The sequence below is a fragment of the Zosterops lateralis genome (assembly GCF_965231275.1).
Source record: "Zosterops lateralis genome assembly, chromosome: 13".
NCBI classification, from domain to species: domain Eukaryota; kingdom Metazoa; phylum Chordata; class Aves; order Passeriformes; family Zosteropidae; genus Zosterops; species Zosterops lateralis.
In genome coordinates, this window is record NC_139773.1 from 1,129,828 (window position 1) to 1,154,481 (window position 24,654).

General features: G+C 39.8%; 1 protein-coding gene across 1 annotated transcript; it reads right to left on the bottom strand.

Annotated features, from left to right (window-relative positions):
* Positions 1 to 2,501: 2,501 nt before the first annotated feature.
* Positions 2,502 to 24,224, bottom strand: TSPAN3 (tetraspanin 3). The gene is made up of 7 exons (XM_083870975.1): positions 24,076 to 24,224; positions 13,186 to 13,377; positions 12,083 to 12,157; positions 8,432 to 8,533; positions 7,967 to 8,119; positions 7,595 to 7,678; positions 2,502 to 3,450 (listed from the first exon to the last, which is right to left on the bottom strand). Exons 1-7 carry the CDS (start codon positions 24,136 to 24,138, stop codon positions 3,358 to 3,360), a joined length of 762 nt encoding a protein of 253 aa, XP_083727101.1. The 5' UTR covers positions 24,139 to 24,224; the 3' UTR covers positions 2,502 to 3,357.
* Positions 24,225 to 24,654: the final 430 nt, after the last annotated feature.

Consider the following 24,654-nt stretch of genomic DNA (forward strand, 5'->3'; position numbering starts at 1 on the left):
ATCAGCAAAGATTGATTACCAACATGTGCTTTGAAAAAGGCCATGGAAGTAAAATTAAGCTTATTATGTGTAGCAAGGACAGCTGCCCCAGTCAGTAGGGGTGGCTCCCAAGAGCAGAGACTGCAAGAGGCAGGATGGAGGCTCAGGTGACATTCTCCAAGTACTGCAGTCACCCCAGAGTGTGCTGCTGCTGCAGGACACAGCACACAGAACACCAAAGATCCACTGCACTTGCTGACTCGTGCACGCCAGAGGGATTTGTCTCAGGCCTAAGATTAAGTCACGGTTACAAGATCCACTAACTGTACTCTGAAGGCTATCACTGATACTATTATCACAAGTACTTATCTCAAATCTCATCTGAAACTGCAAGTGCTGAAGAATCTCATGAGCCATCTTCTTCTGACTATCAAGGCAGATTTTTTTTTCACTAACTTGGTTAAATTAAGGTTGTTAAACCACTTCTCCTCTGTTTTAATAAGGCAATGTGCCTTTCTAGACCACAATCTGAACAAGACTCATGAGAATTGGAGGGCCTCCTATTAGGGTGCTGAAAAGCAGTAAAATACAGGTAGTGCACTGCAATGTACTTAAGTCACTCTAATAGAAGTGAAAACAATAAAACCCAATTAAAAAAAAAAAAAAAAAAAAAAAAAAAAAAAAAAAAAAAAAAAAACAAAAAAAAAAAAAACAAAAAAAAAAAAAAAAAAAAAAAAAAACAAACAAAAAAAAAAACAACCCTGAAAGCAATTCTAATTTCCCATGCTAAACCCCCTCTGGATCAGGTAAGGTTTACTACTGCAGGCAAGCTCCATGCCTGTGTGTTCCATGTAGCACACAGATCCACTCAGTCTGAATAATTTCCTGTGCAGGCTGCACTGAGCCCTCTCAGACTCTTCAGTTAAAAGACAGCCAAGAAGAAATTCAAACAGGAACTTAGAAGACTAGACACAAGAATCAAAGAAAAAAAGCTATAATAAAACTAAACCACCCCTTGTCCCCTAAAATACAGAGATATGAATGTATTAATTAGGAATGTCAAACTACAGTCACACCAACACTACTGCTTAATGCAAGCCAAAGTTTATTCAATTTTTTTCAGTAAGGGAAGCCACAGACCTATAGCACTTGCTCCCATCTTCAGCAAATCACACAAAATGTGATGTATTAGACCCTTGCAAGTCTGTGTTTAGTTGGCTTTTTGGGGGTGGGGTACGGGTGTGTGAAGTCTGATTTTGTATTTTAGAAGAGCCAAACACCACCATAACTTTATTCACACATTCAAGATCTGCTACGAATGGTGTAATATAAGAAGGTCAGTGGTTCGTAGAAATAACTAATTCACAGCAGTTAAAAGTTCAGTTGAGCTTCATTTAGATTATAAAAAAGTTGTAAAATATTGAGTAGTTTCCACATTCCAGCACAAATATTCTGCATTTTAAAGAGGAAACAGAGACTTCCTTCATTTACATGCAAGTACTGTCAAATCTGTACTTCAAATCCAAAATGTCTTCCAGCAAATCTGACAAGCACATGCACTGTTATTTCCCTCAAACTATCCTCATTTCAAAGGGCTATGTGCAGGCTCATGACTGTGGAGTTTCTTTCTGCCTTGTAGCTGGTAAGAGCTGACCACCTGTTGAAGCATCCTTAGCCTTTTTTTGTGCAACACAAGTCTGTCTTAAAACCTCTCCACACATTTTTACAAACCAGGGTCATCTTATTAGTTCCATATTTACAATATGCTACACAACATGAAGACATTCAAATTCAGGCAGGCTTGCTGCCACATCTGGGAAATCTGATGCCACAGGAGGCCTCTGGATTGAGCCACATGTTGTACTACGAATGAAAATCTAAGTCCCGAGGGAGTATCATTTATGACCCACCTTTAGAAGTTAACAGAATTCCAAAGGTACACTTCTACAGCAGTGTGACAGCACTGAGAAAAATCCCCCCAGAACCTCATTGGCTTCAACAATGTATACACATTAGAATTTTCTTTTTCTGAATGATGTTTCTTCAGTTATTTGATATTATCTTGATGTCAGTTTAACTGAGCATGTCTGCTTTGTACATAAGGAACTGGTAAAAATTCTGAACATTCCTGACTTCTGCAGAGGAGGAGGAACCTGAAGACACTGAAAGTAGGGCAGTGACTAAGTATCTGAATAATGCAAGACACATTAAAACATAATTAACATATAGCAGTTACAGTAAAGCTATTCATTACCCACTGTTTAGAGGGAACTGATTCTTCCTTAATCATACGCACAAGATGTTAAGTTTTCATCAAGTTCAGCCAAGTTTGTTCTTCTGTGTTTTGCTGCTATTGTTTCAAATAAAAAGCACAAATACACAACAATCAGGTTTCCAGCAAACCATAAATACAGATCTATTGAAGTGAAGCCACCCAAAACTTGTTTTCACACAGTCTGTCCAGCACACCCAGACTCCACTGGACCAAATACGCTAGAATGTTAAAGAGAAAACAAGACATGTTTATAGGGAGGATATAGAGATTTATTTAATCAGGTTGACTATTTACAGTTGAGATCACTTTCACATACTACTTTGCTACTCTACATGGCTACATTGTTTCCAAACCAATTGAAAGTCTACAGTCTAACAGTTCACTCAACACATAAAATGCTCTTCATAGAAAAATGAAATATTTCATTATAGAACAGTAGTGCATACATTATACTCCTGAAAAGCCAGCTTGTATTTTAAACCACTAATGTTTGAAAGACTGGATCTCTGAAGGTCAAAACTGCAGTCACATAATCCTAAAATTGGTTAGGGTTTTTTGTTTTGTTTTTCACAATTTCATTATATATAAAGTGTACTGGACTTAGGGGTTTTTTTTCTTTTTTAAAAGTGACACTGGTGAGGGGCAAGTTTAAAACATTTTTTTTCTTCTCAAATTAAATACAGCTGGCTTCCTTTGTACAACTTTGGCCAGAAAAGTTCCACGTAGTGAAGGTTTAAGACATCCTCTCTCTATATGCAAGAATCAGTAAGTTAATGCTTAGAGGTAATCTACCAAAGTAGGCACACATCCTTTGACTTTCATATCAACCAAATTACACTTAAACTTGCAAATGGTTCTGAAATTAGAAAGTTTACTAGCATACTAAAACATTTAGATACATGAATAGCTGGCTAAAACAGTGAAAGTCACAGGTAATTATATGGGTTTGTGTAAAGCTGTTGTTTTGCCCATCACCAGTGCACAGTGTGGCTGCCCTCATGTCTGAAAGGTATGCTTGGGGCAAGAAAGCCATGGAAGTAAACCTGGCCTATTCACCTTCCACAGAAGTGGGGGAAGATGGAACTGCATGTTGGAGTTCTCTTCTAGGCATAGGTTCCACCAGCAATGAGAAGCTCGTAGGCAGGATCTCGACTCCTCCTACATAGAACTATACAGGCACACAACATGCCCAGCAGCTAGGGAGAAAAAAACAGAGCAAGCTTAAGTACAAGGAAGGTAGAGACTCAACCTCAGCACAGACTGTCAGCACTGCTTCAACACTGGAATTAACATAAATGGCAACAAACAGTAGCTCCTGAAAGAGCCTTGACTCCTGCTGCAAACTGCAAGGGCCACAAACTTCAGTCTCATTTTCTTTACAGTATTATCCTGTACATGTAAAACAGAACTTTTATTTGGTCAGCCACTTGCATTCTGCCTCAATAATTCAGATTCAGATGGAAGAAACTCCTAATGTTTTTTAATGAAAGGTACAGATTTTTAGATATTATATCTGGTATGGAAAATCCAAGTGCAATTCAAACGCATCAGCTTAACTGCTATGATGAGAATGGGCTTTTGAAAGAAGTTTCATAAAAGTCTCTGTGAACGCATCACATTAGAAAGTTTAAGTCTAAGGCAAGTAATTCACATTTAGACATGTTAAAATTCACAGTACTACAACTGTGCTGGCACGGTTGCCAGGATTTAGGGTATGACCACCCTGTGTCCACTTACAAGTCTTAAACCACATGAATAATCAGGGATACAGGGCATGATATTTTAAAGAAGTTGCATGTTTACTGAAGGTAGAAGACTGTACCTACTAAAAAATAGCAAGTGTAGTGTTGTGTTCTGTGGTCTACAGTAACTAGGAATAGCTTCTAGTAAAGTATGAGATTGTATTGATGTGGCTGAATGCATGTAAGTTTATTCACAGATGCACATACTTCAGGAGGCTCCTGTCTTGTCTCTGGACTATAAAGCACCACTCTGAAGGTAACTTGATTTCTTAAAAAAGAGCCCACTCCAAAAATACATCACAAAAAACCCCCTTGGACAGAAAGCAAATAAGAACGAAATGGGTGAGCAGACAATCAAGTGTAGATCTTCCTCTTTGATACAGCAAAGCCCAGTGAAAATAGTCCTGGGAGAAAAGCAGAGTTACCGACTTTTTTAAAATACAGGCCAATGCAAACATCAGATGTCTGCATGTTTTAAAACTAAATGATGGTACATACGATATAGTACTCCAGTCTGCTGAAAGACTGAAAAAAGAATGTTTAAAAACCCTAAATCTAAATAAGCAGTGATTAGGAAGAAGCATGATGGAATTCTAGTATGAGCTTTTCATTTCCTGGAAAGGAACAAGTTGTAAAGATCAATACTTTTCCCTGTCTGCAGTGCATTATCCACTTTGGATCTATAGCAGAAACCAGCACAGGTTAAAAAAGCATATGGAGAGTAATACAGGTATGACACTTCAGCTGTCATTAAAAACAGCACCTTTCTTACTCAGACTGTTCCAGCTCACAGACTGACTCCTAAATATGTTATCATAGAATCATGGAATAGTTTGGGGTGGAACAGACCTCTAAAGGCCATCCAGTCAAGCCCTCCTGCAATAAGCAGAAACATCAGGGTGCTCAGGTTGGTAAGTTCATGTCAGAGCATGAGGAAACAAGTTACATGAAGAATGACTGGTCATGGACACAGCCATTTTAAGTGAGGAGGGAATATCTACAATTAAACCCACTTTAGTTAGACTTTTAAAATGGAGAGTTTATGGTAGTTGCCAGTGGCTACAGAACTTTCAAGAAGTCTCACAGCCTGCAAGTACAAAAACTTCTCTGTTGTTCAAAGCCAGGATAAAATGAAGCGTGATGTAGAGCAGCACTTCCTTTAGTCTTTTGCTAGAATTCGCTCTAGTCACGTACATCAAATGAATAAAAGTAAATCCAGAACATTTACAGTTATTTGCACAAAGACAACCCTGTTCAATGACTCACTCAAGACATTTCATTTATACAGAGTTGTGTGAAATCTCAAACATTCAGGTACTATAGCAAAACCTCATGCAATTAACTTCTGAGTTACTATTTAAACCATTTTTGTCCTTTAGGAGGCTGCTGAGCATATTCCTAGAATTCACCATAAACACAGAAGTGACTCACATATCTCAATGCTCTCTACAGACATTATTTATTATGTCATTAAAAAAAATGCTAGCACCTCTAAACATTTTAAGGCATTTGAGTCTGCTTCTCTTGGTTGCTGTTTAATATTGTGAACAGCTATTTTAGACGTCTGTTTTGAGGAAGGATCCATGCATCCTCCTCTTTAACAGCTTTCAGGAAAACTTAGACATCTCCTACTTTCAGGAGGTTTGTTTAGGTTTTTTTTATTAATTTTGGTTTTAATTTTCCTGCTAGTAATAACTACATTCAATCTTTCCCCAAATCAATTTCGTACAAAAATTCACTGGTTGTATATATGTAAATGATCACCAACCACAAAAGCTGTGCCTTTGCTCCCTTCAGTTTGCTTCCTAACTATTAATAGTTCTGCGCTGTCATTATGGCTGGGACCAGGGAATTACTGCACACTGGAAGATCCCCATGGTAACTGAAACATGAACATACTAAAAATTACTTCTATACAGAAAGTACTAAGTTGTTCATAAATTTCAAGCCTTGCAAAAATATTCTTCTCAGTCTTTTAATTTTAAAGCAATTACTGAAGGTTAAATTTGTTGACTATAGGCTATTAGAGGTAATGAACTTTGAACAGCCTCATTGCATAACAAAATAATCTGTCCAAAGGGAACTGTGCAGCAAAATCCACCAAATGGTGAGAAAAACAATTATTCCTCTAAGTTTACGGGGTATGACCCAAATTACAGCCATGTGCTAAAGTTCACATTCCATGTCCCTTTCAGTTAACCCACAGACCATTCTGCTGAGAACTGGGCCAAGTACATGCTTGAATTCTGTATGGCAAAGACAAAGATGTCAGAACTGATGTCTCAAATTTCAGGAGATAAATAATAGAACAGTCTGAACAGAAGGGTGCGAGCAGCCACACTGCCATTGCAAACGTGTCAGAAACTCTGGGCCAGGGCCAGAAAGGATTACAACTGTGCTGCACTTTGGAGCAGACCTGTTCATCAACCTTCAAACTCCAAAACTAGGAATAATGCCTCCTCTTGGGATTCACCTCAGTCAGTTTCCTAAGATGATTTTTTTTTATGTCAGAAAAAAAGTGTATCATAGTAACTATGGTTGTGATAAAGACATTAATTTTCAGTACACAAATACATTTCATTGTTCAAACAAGTATTGCTTTAACAACTGACATTTTGAGAAAGACAATTAAAACTATACCTTCCCTTCAGGAGACTGAACAGAGATCTCACCAAATCTGAAGTTCCACAGCTAAAGTAGTCTGGGCCTGAATAGTTCAACATGACTGTATATAGTCTATCACTATGAGTACTTTATAGCACTGAAATATAAAGGGAACTCTATTTCCACAGGACTTTGCAAAAGATTATCTTCAAACTTACAATCTGGCTCAAAGCTGCTTCCGAAAACAAAAGTGCTTAAATTGTCCGACTTGACAGGTTATGTCTTTTTAATTCAAATGCTATTAAAGAATACTAAAGTAACTCTGAAATTACTTTTTAAGTCTCCTGGGATTCAGCATATGTACTACATTACTCAGCGATCATAGCATAGGCACAGTCTGAAAATAATGTCATTAATGTACTAAGTCTGCCAGCAGATGAGCACCCAAAATTTCAATTTTACAAATATGTTTGGGAGACCGTGATAGTCTTTTATTTCTTCCTTAAAATTGAACAAATACTACTATACACATTAGTTTATTTCCTCAGTTACCTTTATATGACCAGGGTAACTACTTGTACACAAACAGAGCACATTATCAAAAACCTTGGTGTATCTCCTGGGTAGTCCTGACATTTGTACACCATGAAGCATAGTTCAGCTGCTGTACCTCTAAAACAGCATGAAGAATGAGCTGTTTACAAATTGGAAATTAAACACTATGCAAATTCTTCAAGTGTTAAATGCCACCAGGGGACATTTAAGACAGTTAATACCTAGATAATTAAGTTTTTCATGAAATAATTTACCATTTACATCAGAACGGATTACTGCATCTAACACTGACTGTTCAGCTCTAACAGAACATACATCCACAGAGCAGTGGGAAGTACTGTGTTAAAGTGTAATATCTCTATGTGCATACCTGTAATTATCTGTACTGCAGTTTAGATCTCGTCTGAAAGCAGGTAGCAAATAAAGAACATTCTCTTACCTGAATAGCAGCAAATGCTAGTGCTGCCCAGATGACATACATCATGATCTCCTGAAGCTTCTTTACAACCAGAGCCTCACATCCCTGAAAGAAGTAGGCTTCTTATGTATCAATCCGGCAACCATATTTAGACACACAAAAAACCCCCTCAAAAGCATCACATAGGGCAGAAAAGTAATGCTAACACTAAAAGAAAGTAATTAGATGAAAATTACTCACAGAGGAAAAGAGGAGAGAGAGGATTCCCCTCCTGCAAGAAACCATATCTACCTTCTGCTAAAGCAAATACACCCAAGATTTGCTTTCCCCCAGAGAAAAGGAATTGCCAGCAAAAGCATGTGGCTGTGCCAGTTCACGCTGTGGCTGCCTTACCTCCGAGTAAAGGTCCATGGGGCGGGTCAAACTGCCAGTGCAATTGCTGAGGGCTGCTTTGCAACAGCTGAGGGGCACACTGTTGTTTTTAGTTTGTTTGAACCAGATAGTACTCTCCCAGTCTGAATAGTTATGGATCCCACAGCAGCGCAGCTGGAAAATCAGACAGGTAAAGAATTCAGTTCTAACTGCAATACCAAGAAGACAAGTATATTATGTTTTGTTGCAGAAAAATACTTAAGTACAACATATTTGAATACAAGCACAGATTGATAGATAGCTAATTATATAAAATGAGCATTATCATAATATTAATTTTCACCGAGTTAAGCTATTTATTGTCCATTCAGCAGTTTCCCAGATTTGTCAGAACGGGGGAAGACCATCTACACAAGCAGCAGAGCAGCAGCATCCGTGTTTTAATGACAGAAAGGAGTGAAAAATTAGCACATCTTGCCATCTCACCTGCCTCTGCACATAGTCAATAGCACGACTGGCTGCATCAGGATTTGTCCCATTGTATCTGTTATATACTTTCTGAATGCTGTGATCAACTTCATCCTCCACCTAGGAAGGGGTAGGAAAGCATCTGTATTAGCTCACCAGCAGAAGGAGCACAGGTTAGGTAACATTATTTTGCTTCCAGCTACAGCATTTCAGGAAAACAAGGTAACTCCCCATCATCTGAAATCACACAATTCAGTGGTACAGCTTCCTAAAGTTTGGACCTGACTTTTGCAAAGATGTTGCCAGCTTGCCACTAAGGGAGAAGGAAAATCCGGGCAGCTACCTTCCAGATTTTAGGCAAAGTAGCTTTGCACTGTCTCTTGGAAAAGGAATGTGCTTTCCCTGTGACACTGTGACAGATATTTCATGAAGTTAAGGACTCTCAATAAGAGCATGCACTCACCTTTCTACGTCAAGGTTCCAAACCAAAACCATTATAACCACCTGGGTTAACTCATTCCCCTTGGGACTACAAGGATATTGGGATCAAAAGGTACTAAGCCATACCACCTACTCTTCTGGTTGAAGCACAGATAAATAAATTCTACAAGATGCCTTTTGGCTGACCCTACAGTGACCAAGCTCTGTTCAGCCCCAGTGTCCCAGGCCTTCCTGAGGAAGGCTGAGGGCAGTACATTGTGTGTAGCAACATTTACTGCAATGGGTATTAGAACTACTGCAAATCAGTCAAGATGTTGTCAAGTACATGTGTTAGAAATGGATGCCACTCAAGAACCATCACTTACCCCCTCAAAAGTATTCCATGATGCACAGTTTGGAGGAAATCTTACTAGAACCTTTTAAGTACTATATTTTACTGTAAAATATTACTTAGATAACGCACAGTTTAGTGTAGATAAACATGTGTGCAATTTTAAGATTTGCTCTGATTAGATTTTTTTCTATCACATTCAACAGGAATTATCTGCAAGGAATGTAATTTTAGGACTGAGCAGTAAGCATGCATATCCTTCAGATTTGCAAGCTACAGTAGGAAGGTCTTGTCAACACATCATTCCTTTAAATACTTTAATGGAAGAATTTTCTCAGCAATAGCACAAGCTGAATTCCACCACCACCCCCTCCTCAAGAATGCTGCCTATTTCAAGATAGGTATGCATAAATGTCAATTTAGCCTGCACAGGCAACTTGTTTCAGACCAGTTTAAAATCAATTGTTTGATGATTTAACTAATTTGATTTACAACTCCAAATCATAACAAAACAGCTGCTCAATTTGTTATATACTTTTAAAAATAATTTATTTCAGTGCTTGTTTGTGCATAGTTTGGCCTGTGGTTCAATTAGGGCAACATTATGCCTGAAAACCATGCAAATTCCCTAAGATCCAAAGAGAAATCACTAGCTCTAGTTAACTTGGCAGGTTTAACGAAAAATGAAGAGAGTGAACCCCTCCACCCAGAGGAAAAAAGCCAGCAGGTCCTCAACCAATCAAGCCTGTTTAATCCATACTGGCACTTCCAAAAAGCCTGACTTTTACTGCTAAGGACCAAAGCTGGAAGGCTCTGCAACGGCTCAGTCCATCTCAGCATGGCCTGGGCATGTTCAACATGACTCTGAAACAGTCCTAACAGGATCAGCACACGGGTTTACAGAGGCAAAAGCTGGCAAATGAAGTGATTCTAAGATCAGTAAAAGTATCTTAAGAGATCACAGTGCCACTTTCTTGAGGCATTATGCTCAGTGTTACCTGGTACCAACAACTGCTAGGACTTCAATCTTCCCTTCTGTTTGGAAGTTTGTACAGTGAACACAAAGTACTTCTAACACGATTCATGTGCCTTAAAAAAAACAAAACAAGGCTCCCACAGATGTATACACACCATGTCAGAAACAACAGACCAAAATTAACAAAGCATAAAGCTGACTTATTTATCCTGGCAAAAAATAATCAGAAGGCTAAGAAGACTTCCCCTCTCAGCTCACTAGTAATAAATTTATTTCTCTTGCACTTGGAACAACAGTTTAAGATGCTAGATACTGCAGGGTACTAGAAAATTGCCATTTTTGCTAACAAAACCTGTCCTTTCCAAAATTTTAAGGTTCAGTTTTCAACTACTGACTTCCACAAATAGCTTAACATAAGCTCCTGCTGCCACCAAAACTAGACTACCTTCCCTCTTCTCCCAAGCTCTGGCCCTGAATGACCTACTGCAGTGAAAACCGTATGGCAGCAAATCAAAAAAAGACAGGCAACAGGAACACACAGCTGGGCAAGGAAGATCCATGCATCTGCTGAGAATACTGCTCACTGAAAAGGAGCAAGTCCATTCAAGATGGGAACATGGAAGACAGTAAGATAACTGCTTAGTGCAGATCAGATCCATGGTGATTGCTGCACATATTCAAGTATAGCTCTGCTGAACTGAAACAGAAGGAAATCATTCAGATCAACATTTAAGAACCCACTTTCTACTCCCTGGGAATTGTAGTGCTTTTCTCAGTGGCTTCTAAGGTCTACTCCTACTACAAACTTCAGAATGCCCAATGACTATCACAGTTAACTGCCAAGATACCAGAAATCAAATGCAAAGCATGAGAAAAACATTGAGTTCAAGCATGGCCAGTAGAGCACTTCTGTTGAAGCAGACCAAGTATTTTGCACCAGGTCTATAAGACAAACACTTCAAGGTCATGTTGTCAGCTGTTTACTCAAAGCAGCCTTCCCTGGGCCCCAAGCAAAAACACCACTTCTACTTCCAAACTATTTGTTCTAGGATAGCAGGAGAAAGCAAGGAGAGAATTCTGGACCAGTGAGACCTGTGTTGTTCATAGGACACAAAAGGCCAAAGACAAATGGTACATAGTTCAGCTTACTGATAAGATATCCCTGGGTGTCCTACACTGCAAACATGCTCCATGTCACAGCTAAAATGCCTTCTCTGGTCTATTCCCCCCCCGCCAGATTTTAGATATAGACATATCAAAAACCAGTAAACAGTGTAAGTTAGGTATTTCTTCAAGCTATATTGTGGCATCTCTAATACCATGTAGTATATTTATGACACATATTATGCTGGTAGAAACACATCTAATTTCATTTTTCTGGTCCTGTTTCTTAATTCCATTAAACAAACAGCAGGAAAAGTTGTAATCTTGTTAGCTATAATCCCTGTCAACAACCTGTGTAATGCTAGAAAGTATACATTAACAAATTTAATCTATTTCATTATTATGCAGTGTTAATTTGCACACCAAGACACATGACAGCATTTAAGTTATTGCATATAAAAAAAATATGCCCTATGTTCAAACATTGTGTAGCCTCAATCATTCACAAAGTCAAACCATAAATAAACTAGAAGACCATCTGGAAAATGTAAAGGTACCAATTACTGCAACTCCCTTCTCCTGTTTAACTGTTAATGATATGCTCCAGGTAATTTTTTGCCTACATGACAGCTCTCTGTGTTGATGTTCTAAATTTTGAAGTACTGATATCACAAATTAATCCACTCAGACATTTGATTTTATTCCCTTAACAAATTCCCATTTACAGTTCAACAGAATCAAACACAGTAAAGAATACACTTCTGTATTATGGTGAGAGTTCACAATGAAACATTTACTGAAACTGAGAAGTTCTTACCTTTGCTCTGTAAATGTATCCAAGAACCACAACCACAACTTCGGTGATAAAAACCAAGAGCAAGATGATCACAAACTGTAAAATACAATCAAGAGCATTTGTGCAAATAGTTCTAGTTGTTTGCCTAATTAGAGTCCCCATGTAGATTTGTCTATTTCAATTTATTTTTGAGGCAAGGTTTTGATTTAACAGTTAATTAAATCAGGTACTTAAATTGACCGAATGAGCCCAGAATGCATTCAAGAAACTTCAGTGTTCACAGCTTCACCAAGTAATAAGCTGTCCAGTCAGGCAAGTCTAGCTGCCATTAGTACTGAAAATACCATACTGCAGGTCTTTAATCGAGTGTTTCTTTCAATCTTCTTTGTTAGGTAAATAGCAATGTCTCATCAAAGAGGCTGCACAGGCAGTTACTTAGAGTGGTAGATGGACTAAGGGAATGTTTCTTCAGATTAAGCTCTTTAACAACTGGAAAAGACAGCAAGCTATGCATTTGTCTTCCTATATTTAAGAGTATGCTTAAAGAAATCTGCACAGCATTTGACAAAAAAAGCCCTCAACCCCCTGTGGGAACAGTTTAGATACCAGCCTCTCTTCTTCCCTACCTAGTTTTCAAAGCCAAAATTACAATTCAAATACTTGGAAACACAGGGCATAAAATATTGTAAACCAAGTGTCCCAGTAAGCCATGAAGAAAATAATCAGTCATTATGACAACCCTCAGTTAACCCTGATGCAAAACACTTAAAGCAAGAAGACTCCTGAATTGCTTTTCATTCCCTTCAATTCAGCTTTTCAACCACGACAGATTAAATTGAGATTTAAAAAACTGTTATGACTTAATCATATGGTTTTACATTTTTTAATGAGATTATCACAGTTCTAAAAAAGGTAAAACTGAGACGCCTTCTGCTGCTAGAACTGTTTAATTTAACACCTTTATTCAGAACAGAAAATTGAAACAAGATGTTCCTAACAAAATTAAGCAGAAAACTTTTCAGGCCATAAAGAAAAAAACTTTAAGTAATATTTTAGGAGTGTATTAAGAGAGAAGGCAGCCAAAGACACAGCAGGCCAAGGCTCTGCAGGAGCCCTGCACTCACCGTGGCCAGGCCACAGCGACTCTCCCGGATGGTGGCGCAGCAGCCGATGAGGCCAATGATGAAGAGCAGGGTCCCCACGGCGATGATGATGACTGCTGGGATTAGCGTGTAGACGTCTTCAAAGAAGTGATCATAGTCATCGTATGTGATGAACACGTAGGCTCCCACGTAGCACAGGATGCCTGCTGCTGCCTGCAATCCACACAAAAACGTGCTAAGTTCCCTGGAACATTAAGCCCTTCCTTCAGCAAGGTAACAATTATTTTATCAGACACCATAAAGTAGTGCTCCTCAGAAATTTTCCCAGTTACTATCTACGACCTACTGTTAGAATAAAACAGATGTATATGTTGTAAACTTTAACCTCTGCTAGAGAAAGATGAACTGCTAGAAACAACAGCATTTCTCAAGGGTTCACGGCACTGGAAAAATCTGATTCCGACCAGAAAGCAGGCAGAAACAAATACAAACCACCAACTATTAAAAGGCAGAAACAACTACCAACAGAAATGTACCATAAACTTGCAAAATTGATGTCCTCAGGATTGTTGTATGAAATGGTCCTTTTTCAACAAACAAAAAGTCAACTTGAAGTTACTGCAAAATAAGCCATGTAGGATGAATCTGCAACTAGATGGATTTAACCAGTAAGACAAAGCTCTTACATCCATCTGCCATGACCTTGCCTCCCTTACAATTACAAAGATCCCAACACATCAATACTTTCATTATCTTTAAGCTGAGCAGAGAGGCAACTGTTGAAGAGCCAACTAACACACATTTATTTTTAAATATGAGGGCCTTATCAGTTTGTGCTTTATGAATGTCTTTCCTAACTGTCCTCACACTTGCTGCAGAACAAAACATCAATTTGCAATGTGGACAATATAATCTGAATGTTTCATGACAAGCTTTCCCAATGTCCCAATACAAAGCCAAGCTAAAACAATGCACTCAGAAGATGCCATGGCTAAGCTATGACCTGGGGAATTTCATCTTGCTGTAAAGGGTACTGTCCCTATTACAAACCAATCCATACCAGAGCTCACTCAACTGGAATGTGACACAGTGCAGCTCCAGTCTGAGGGAGAACACTGCAGGCTGCCTCCAGCCAATGCTCCCACCCACTGGCATTACAACCAGTCCCTCCCTGCACTGTGAGGAGGAGGGCAGACACACACAGAGCTGCTTCCAGTAGCTGTAATACTGCAAGGCTGGATCGTGCTAATGTACAGTCACAGACTCAATCAATAATTCAATCCAAAACATCATTCAGCCCAGTTGCCTGTGCAAAACAATTAATTTAAACCAGGTTGCTCAAAGCTTTGTCTCAAGTCTTGGAAGTCATCCCTGGGAAGCCTGTTCAGTGTGGCACAGAACAAGACAAGCCACAAGACAAAAGGTATCCAGAATTTCAATCCTGTTTGCCAATACATACTAGATGTTCTGCAACATTACTGCAGCTCCTTTCTAGAAAACAATAGCACACAACCACTACCAGAATATTACTTTATGTACAGAATATTCCCTGCAGCACTTTGCTAGAGAGACACTATGTCAAAGAAAAAGATATTAAGAGCCAGTTCAAAAGTATCATCATCTGCATGGATTTGAGCAATACATTTGACCTCTCCACCTCTCCTTCTGCAGCAAAGGTAATTATGTACTCTGCAGGAATCTTAAAGGCATCCAGGAGGCTCACATTCATCCAATAAGAGGCGCTATGTACATATAAGGGGAGGGAAAACTGAAAATTCAGTAACGAAGACCAAGACATCTTTTCCACACAGGAATGAACAAGCTACTGCAAAATGGTCCCCTTGCACAGAAGATGTTGAAATGCTAATCCATCTGTACAAACCCTGCCATATTAGGTACAACATGGCAAAATGCAGACACAGACTTTCTGTACACAAAGCAAAGACTCAGAGTAGTGTCACTGAACAATGGAATTACATTAACTGTTGCCTAGCAATGAAGCCTGTGAATGGCAGGCCAGTGATGTAATCTCCTATTTCTAAGAACTAAAATGCTTGTTGGAAACATGGTATGCTACAAGGTGGCAGATGAAAAGCCACAGCTGTGGTTGGCATCAGGCACAGAATATATACCACAAAGCTGAAATCAGAACCATTTGTGAATTCCTTTGTCCTCCTTTTGTTGTAATTTAATTGGCCTCCTGCTTGTTTAAGAAAAATCTGGATCATAACCTGCAAAAAAGCACATACATTTGAAGAATGCATTTGAAGTAAAAGGACTTTAGCCTTAAAAAAAAAAAAAAAAATCAAATCTGTCTACAGGTGTCATCTTTCCTTCCCTACTTCAAGAAGCACATGCATTTTAAGAAACATTGCCTTTGCAGCCCTTAGACAGATTAAAAGTTGCCTGGTTTGAAGACTTCATTAAATCCCTTCCACATATGTTACAAGAATGACTAATCATCCATGACAGCACTGGGCTTTAGGTTTTGCTTCTGAACAATGTTGAGGAACTGGTGTTTCTGAAACAGACCCTGCCTCTGTGATGAAGTGACCATACTCTTCAGAATTACTGCTGCTATCTCTTCAACAAGTAATCTGCAGGGAAGGAAGGTCCTGTGAGCAGAGATACCTGCTGGAGCTTGCACAAGGTTTAAAAGCCATGAAGATTAAAACTCCTTTCCCATGTACCACAGCTGAACACTGTTTTTGAACAGGTACTTGGTCTATCACAGAACAATGAAAACAGCAACATTATCCAGTTAGTTTACACGTAAGAAGGTTGAGATGCCCTCCCTTTTCCTTTCACATCACAACCATGGGACACTGAGTGTTTATTTCAGCCTGCTCTAAAACAAAAGGGGAAGGTCTCTGAAGGATTTTAGCTGGGATGAGAAAAGGGCTTTTTAAGCAATCCTTTTTGCCCATCTTTTGATGATTTTCTCTCTCTTCCTTCTGGCTTGCATCGCCGAATAGTCTTAGGAGAGTGTAAGAGGAGTCCCTTTGGGTGAAAGCAGAAAGACAAGTACAGTTCCTGGGCTGACTGCCCAGAGGTGCTCAGTCAATGGGACTGCACTGGCCTGAGGTCCCTCCCTCTTTGGAGCTCTGCAGTTCCAACACGAGGCCTCAGCAGACAGTACAGTGTCATCCACCGATATAAATAACATATAAACACTGCAACAGATAAGACAGTTTTACCCATGCAAAGTGTGGGGTCTATCTTGACCATGGTTGCACCAGTTAAATGCACATTTATCACCTGTTGCAAACCAAGTATAAAGTTGAATACATGTGCTTTTTGAAGAAAAAAAAAAAAAAACAAACAACAAAACAAAACAACACATCAAACCAATGGACTCTCCCCTGCCCAAAACCAAACAACCCATCCCAAATTACCTAAAATAGTACCACGGGCTTAAACCATCTATCTCAAAAATAGGAATCATCTAAGGAACCCAAAGTCTGTATAGACACAAGGATAACTTAAAAAAAGTCATAATCCACATCTCAATGTTTACCATCCTGCAGAGTAAACAGAAAACCTGCAAAGTCCAAACTCGCTCAAGTCTAAGACAAATGAATATAAAACTACCATGTTTACAATCTTGTATTTCCTATCATTAAATGGAAGCCAAATATATGAACTGCACACAGTTCAAACAAGTCTTTGATAAACAGGGCTTGAAGGAGGAATTCGCCAACTTAATCTGCTCAATGCTCTGAATAGAGGTGGTAGCATTTCCTGAATCTGTGCCAGGTCACATGCCTGTTCTAGGGACATGACTGGTTATTCAGCATTCACACGTCCTTTTACAGTCGTCTGCATCTAACTCATAGTTCTGAACCTGAAGCAGCACACTCTTATTTTAGGATGAATTAACCTTTAAAAACACTGGTATCAAAGTACAGTCAATGAAGACAGCTCATTGCAAAAGGCTTGAGCAATTCAATATCTTTTTCATCAGAAGCAAGTTTCTAAGACATGAAGACCTCTCACAGTTCAGAAAGACTGATTTTACTGCTTTGGCTGGAACCTCTATGGAATTACTAAAAGCTCAATTATGCAAAGAATTGGAGGGAAAACTGGAAGATCCAATGACACAATGATAAGTATCACTCAACACATTCTAGGAAAACTCAGTTAAAAATCAAAGTTCTTTGAATAGTCTTTGGGCTGCTGTAACACAGCCTCTTAAGCTCATGGCTGTTTCACAAAGTCAGCTTTCACCTCTCACAAGCCCTGAGGGGTACAAGGCTGTACACTGTCTAGCTGCACCTTGAAACAGTTTCAGGGATTTAGTTTGTTTGTCTTCCAAGGAGGCTGCAAACACACACCAAGAACTGTTTTCATGTTTTCAGTAATGCTCACACATTGCAGCAGCTTGAAAGCCAAAACTGTGGCTACCTAAGATGAGTGTAAGATAGTTAAACTTGTTCCGTTGATCATTTATTTATCAACCATGAACACTGTGGCTTCATTTACAAGCAAATGCTCCCTTACACCACCCTAATAATGTTACTGCCAAAGAGATCTGATCAACACTTGTATGTTCATACTTTTACTCTTCACCTTGCTATGGAATTCTCTTCACTTTGGGACCCTAACAGAACACACAGCAGAAGTTCTGAATTTCTTTTGTGGTACTGTTTCAATTAACTTGGCCGAAGAATAGTATTTGTCCCTTTAGAATGTTTTATTCACTGTTTTAAGAGAAACACATACTCTCTGAACAAGAAAATGAAGGTAGCAGCAAAGTACTGTATCTTAGGAGAAAACACAGCTGATATTCAATTAGGCAAGAGGAGCATTTGACATTTTTGGTAAGGACACCTACTTATAAATTCCTACTGCTGCCAACTTTGCTACTGCTGATTGGTAAATGTTGATAGCAACACAGACACCACTCTAAACCAATTATTCACTCTACTATGAAAATATCTTTCAAGCATGGGATTTTTAACTACACCCATGATATTTTCTGACAGACCATCTACATCACCTTTGATAAAAAGAACCTAAGGAAAAAGTAAGAAAAAAGTCTTTTACACTAACAGACCCTCAGCTTTTCTGTCTGGATCCTGTCCTAGGACCATCTTCCCAACATGTCCATTATTTTTCTCATGTTGAATGTGAATATATCTTTGTTTCACTGCCTTTCTAACATGCTTGTTAAAAAAACAAAACATAAGTCTACTCCAGAACAGATTTATGAGAGTCTACAGTTAGTTCTGTCCCTGCATACCAGCTCCTGAACATTTCCTACCCACAAGCAGGAACACAGCTATTGTAGTCTGACTCCAAATTTTTGGAGTTCTTAGAACAGTACCTGAACAAGTGGTTTTTCCACATTTCTCCATTATTTGACTTCTAAGGTACTTCTGACATTTTTGGTCCTTTCCAACACTGGAGTACTTATAGCCTGATTACTGCAATAAAAAAAGGGATGACAAAAAATTTAAGTCTTTCTTTTAGGTTTCTGTTCTTCAAAATTCATTTCCTTTACCTCAAAGGCCCAGCAAGATCTCTCTGGGGTTTATTTCTCTTACAGTCTTTTCAGCACTTCCCTGCACTGTATCTCTCTCTCCACTCCCCTCCCAAACACATCCACACTCGATATTTTCTTTGCTTCCTGAAACTGATGCAGAACCAGCTTAGAACCCAATGTCAGTGGTTTTCTGACACTCTTCTCTTTGTTCTCATCAGTGATAATTTAACTTGAACACTGGGCTATAACTGTCTTATAAAGTCTTTTGAAAGAAAGACAGCAATTCCATTCAGCTCCATAACACAGTTAAAACTATCTTAAAGGCTTAGAAAACAAGCAAGCTCTGTAAAATTCAAGCAAGCCAGACTACTGTCTGTACTAGCCACATCCAATTCTGTGCCTGAACACCTCCAATTCAAAGGCTTTTTAGGCTAAAGCAAAAGGCTCAGCTAGGCTGCTTTTACATTTGGCAGTACATATTTGAAGTGCCACTAATTACAAGATGAAGTGCATCTGCAGTCTTCAACCTCTTTAGAAGCCAAGTTAACAATACAGCCTCTCTTTTACACCTATTTAGTCACCAGGGCTGTAACTTGAGCTGCTGCTCTACTGTTCCCAGACTTCTTGCTCTGCAGGAGAACAATGACGATCACTTTGTGCTTCAAAGTTCACAACGTAAAGTGATATTACAGATTTCTTGTACTATTCAAAGGCATCACATTTAGCTTTGCAACTTGGTTTTGTTAGGTATTAGGTCTTTTAAGTGCAAGACCAGATGCCAAAAATCCTGAAAAATCCCAGGCAAAGACCTGAAACTCATCCTGTAAAGAAACATGAATGACACTACCATGTGGCTTAAAAGCAAATAAAAGTATTTATTACTAAAATTCAGGACCTGGGCCATGTTTGCAATCTGAAAATTCAGATTCAATATTTTAAGAAAAATCACTCAGAGGGCACAACACTCGAGAGTTTTAAAGCCCAATTCTTTAATTTAAATAACTTTTTTTTTAATGCACAGGATTCCAAACCATTGCCAATCCTGAAGGATACACATGCTTCACACTACCATAGTAGCAGAAGCAGAAAACATTCCATTTTTACATCCAGAAGCAACTGTCTTTCAAGAAAGAAGGACTTTGGTCAAGGAGACCCTGCAAAGTTACCTTTGGGATCATCCATCAATTAGAGCCTTTGGTGACCAAAGAACTCTCTAGAAGTTTGCTGTAAAGTCCAGAGCAGTTACTATTCTCAAGCCCACAATAAACTAGAGAAATTACTAGGCTTATTGCTCTGGGTAAGAGAAGGTGAACTCTAATCTTCCTTTCTACTACTGAGTTTGAATGAATTTTCCCATTGCTTCATTTTCCTTAGCTTTTTTTCTACCAGAAATCCCCAAAAACATCACATACACATTGACTGCTGCAGTTCCTCTAAGAAAATCCTCCATTTCCCATACTCTGGTCACTGCACTGTGCTGAGCACACCCAAGCTGTGCAGGGAGAACAGATGTGTAGAAAGTATTTGTGCTCTACAGAAGTAGAGACTTGAGATTTCTCTAAACAATCATACCAAGAATGCTTTATAACAGCTTAGTCAAATGAACTGTCAAAGTAATGATTTCAAGCCAGCTAAATACTACAAGGACAACCTAAGCAGTTTGTAACTACTGAGTTGAAAGTATTGTAGAAGCAGAGTTCATTCTCTTTTTCAAAGAGAAGGACACAGAAGTGAAACATAAAAATCTTAGCAAGCACAGGATATCTGCACTATTTTAGTAGAGCAGGCTGTCAAAGCACATTAGACAGATTCCCTTTTCTGAAGCAAGACCACATGGAACTCTGAATATTTTATCATTTTATCCTAGGAACTAAACTAAGACTGAAAACATTTCCTTAGCACTTTTGTTGTCTTCATCTCCTCTTCAAACCAGTTTCAACTGAATTATGCAAGTCACCCCATGAAGCCTTAAATTAAGGGCACACAAACACATTTGACAGCAGTCTTTAGGTATTTGTTGCAGGTAAATATATTTCTTCCTCTTTCAAAATTATGCAGACTGTAAATTTAGGAGGTTTCCTGAAGAACATGCTATTCTCAAATATTTTATTTTATATATAGATATATATGTATTTTTTTTTTTTTACAATTAGTAATTATCAACATTTCACCAAGGTAACAAAAAAAATCTTGCTGAATATGAAGATATATGTACCAGAAGTTGTATTACTTAATTGCTAAGCTGTATTGTCCTTCACATCACAATTACTTCCTATCCAATACCCTTCCTTAAAGTACTCAGCATCCCCTAAAAGAAGACACCAGCTGACCAAATAAATCTTGTGCAAATTTAAGGTAAAGGTCAACTGAAGGATTGGTTTTCCTTTGTCATTTTTCATATCTACTCAAAAATTTACTCATAGGAACCAGACACTAAGAAACATATTAATTAGATCAGTATTCCCTGGTCTAAGGAGGGTAAGTTTTAACTGATACTTCGTATCAATCCATTTCTTGGTAAAGGTCAAAAATACAAAGGACTCTTTGACAAATTACCCAAAACTCAAGCTCGTGTTCCACACAGAATTTACATTCTGCTATTCTTTATGACTACCAGTCATGGTATTGTTTTCTTACAGAACTGTATTTTAAAGGCAATTTGGCACCTACCAAAGATGCACTCAATGCTCAACACCCCTTGCAAATGTAACTCAGCTGAACTATCAAAATGTGGCACCAAAAATGTGGCAAGGTGAGTAAAGTTCATTCAGCTTTCTACATAATAAACTAGCACCTGCCCTGCTTTTAGGCAGCTGCCACAGCCTATTTTCTTTAAAAAATAAAAATCCTGTCGCACTACTGACACATATGAAAGTAGTTAATGTAAGAATTTTACACAGCAGAAAGAAGTTTTCACAAGACAATAAATGAAGTTTTACGGCATCAACTAAAATTTAACAAGTAGCACAAGACTCTTCAAAACGAGATGAACTCGGAGAATTGAAATCAGCAGCAGTGGATGGTAAGTAGCTGTTACCTGTCCATAAAGTCTGATCTGTCTCTTTCAGACTTGAAAGTAATTTATAAAAGTTAGAACTAAGACTCCAAAGTATAACAATATATATCTCTGCTATTTCTTCACAGCACTCATAATTTTCTGAACTTCTCAGTCATAAGACAGATATAAAGTCTCTCTGAACATTTGCATCCTCCCACGAGCAAGAGACCGACGGGACATGGGGGGGAAGTTATAACCCACTCTGTAGTCACAGCTTGCTATTCCTACAGGTGACCATGAAGACAGTGATAACACAGAGGACTGGTGTATGAAACCTTAAGGAGGGAGAGAAAGTTACAAAGGCAATTAAAGGCGATTTCGTAGTTACTTGACCAATTATAGGCATTTGTCTATTGTCAAGTCTCTGGAAATCCAAATGATCTAATTATCAATATTGGAACTACACAAGGATGACAAGCAAAAGATTTCTGTAAGAGCACAGAAGCACTTACACTGCCAACTAGATGAGCACCACATGTCAACATACACAGCTCAGTCAGCAAATGAGCTATTGACTCTGGCTTGTGAAAGGGAAAATCACTGTTTTCTGTAACTCTCACTTTCAGAAAGCCTGCATCATTCTGCATGTAGCTGATGAGCTGCAAGGTTGTTCCAACACAAGCAACCCAGTCACTTATCTGCCAAAAAGTCATCAGCACAAGCTGACTTCTTAGGCTGGAGGTGGTTTACAGAATACAAGCTTGGTTACATTTTAATTTGACATGAAGTATGTCTTATCTAAATACAGCCTTGTCCATTTTAAATTAAGCCAAGTTTGTCTCAAAAGTAATCAAAAATTGTAAAGCACGAAGTTCAGCATTACACAAAATCGCTTTGACCCCACCACTGTATGAGATGAATAACTGCCAATTCCAACATGTAATTAAATTACTAAATGCAGCAGACAACGAACAATACCTATCACTGAGCTTCTGGAGTGGGGGAGAAGCTGCACACAGAACTTATCCTCATTTCTATCAGCAGCTCCAGAAAAATCTACTTCAAGTGCCATCAAGAAGGCAACTCACAAAAACTATGTCCAGGCAAAAACTTTTGAGCATGACGTAGGAGCCCTTACAGAGCTTTTAAAATGCCACTTGCAACTATGCATGTAAAAAAGCCACACCCAACAAAGCAGAACCCTACTGCTGCATTAAGAGACTGATGTCACTGCTTTTTACTTTAAATAGAAAGAATGGAGCCTGTGCACCTCAGCCAGAATTGCAGACTTCTAATCTGCACCACTTAAGGCCAAATATGCCTCACCTTCACTGCTCCTCTCCCAGAACAGCTATACGGGCAAATCCCGGTAAGAATGCACAGATATTCATTTTCCCTGACCATGATTCATTTCCAGGCAACCTTAAGGAGCACTCCTTTGTAAAAATTCAGACAAGAACAGTCATCCTGTAACGCCAGTAATGTTTTAAATAACTTTCAGTAGTAAATGAAGCAACTATATATAGCTACACTTTTATGTTCCAACAGTTTGTTGCCCACTATTACTCTTCCAAAGATGAAATCGCTGAACAGTTGGGGCAACAGACATTCTGTTCCTGGAGCTAGAATCAGAGCAGGAAAACCGCAGTACCTAAATGCACAATGAGAATTCTTTAAAACCTACAGACTTTTATTTGATTTCACCTATTTAAGAGTTACGCTGTTCTGACAAGCCAATTATTACAGTGAACACAATGCCAAGCTAGAGTCTGTACGAACATCCAGAAAAAAGTAATTTACAGCAACCTACTGTCCCCCTTTTGTAAAGCTTTTGTCTTACTGTCACTGTACTGTGGGAGGTTTCAGCGATGCATAAATACTACAATGCTACCGCGGTTAGAGGAATACACGGAGCATAAATACATAAATACGTCCGTCCTGAACTGGTGTTACCGGCAGCAGAAGGAAACAGTGCCCCGTATCCCCCGCCAAGCGTTCGGGATGTCCCGCGGCGGACGCCAAACCCGAGATGGCTAGAAGAGCGCTACAAAACTGAAACTGGCTACAGAAATTAAACTGCCAGAGACCTGAGAAGCTCGATAACTCAAGACAGAGAAGCTGTATTCGCTTACACAACAGATTCCCTAATGCTCGTTAAGCCTTCAGAGCCGGGTTCAGTTCCCCCCCGCCCTGGAGCTCGGGGGAAGGACGGCGAGGGAAGGGGCTGCGCCCAGCACTGAACCCCCACACCCCGCGAAGGGGCTGAGAACGCCCGTTTAACATAAAGAGTTCAAATACGAACTGAAGCCGTATGGGGAGGTGGGAGGGGCTCCCGGCTCCTGAGCGAGGCCCGCAGCGCTCTCGGGGCCAGGCTCCGACCTGGAACCCCGGAGCCGCCCCATCCCTAGCGAGGCGCGGGCGGACTCACCCAGAAGATGAGGTTGAGGAAGACGAGGACGGTCTTGGAGGAGGTGATGCCGCACTGCCCCATGGTGCCCACAGCCCGGCCCGGCCCGGCCCGGCCCCGCGTCCCCTCAGCGCCGCCGCACGTGACCACCCGGCCGCGCGGGCAGCCTAAGATGGCGGCCGCCCGCGTCACGTGGCGCCAGGGGGCGGGGGCACCCAAGATGGCGAACCGCTCCCCCCACAGCGGCTCCGCCCACGGGAGGAGGCGAGCCGGGGCCGTCCCGGTGGTGTGTTAATGTGAGGTGGGGAGCAGTGCTGTTTTCTCGCCTCAGGACCCAGGCGGCGGAGTGTAACAAACACAGCCTCTGCTATTTCTTCAGCACATGAAGCGATAATTTCCCGACTACCTTACAGTCTTAAAACAGAGACTAAAGAACTCTGAATGTTCACATCCTCCCACAGAAAGCTGCGCCATAAAGCTGCGCCAAAGGTGACACCCTCAGGAGCCCTCAGGCTGCTGAGAGAAGTGAAAAGCTGCCCGGGTGCGGCCCGAGGGGCGGTTTGGTGGCGGGACTTGCCCTCAGGGCGCTCAGGGCAGGAG

Excerpts from the sequence above, each read along its gene's own strand:
- TSPAN3 (XM_083870975.1), bottom strand. The coding sequence starts at position 24,138 with ATGGGGCAGTGCGGCATCACCTCCTCCAAGACCGTCCTCGTCTTCCTC. Across the intron at positions 12,158-13,185 it reads GTCGCTGTGGCCTGGCCACG|TTTGTGATCATCTTGCTCTT; the intron begins GTGAGTGCAGGG and ends TGTATTTTACAG. Across the intron at positions 7,679-7,966 it reads CCATGGACCTTTACTCGGAG|GGATGTGAGGCTCTGGTTGT; the intron begins GTAAGGCAGCCA and ends TACTTCTTTCAG.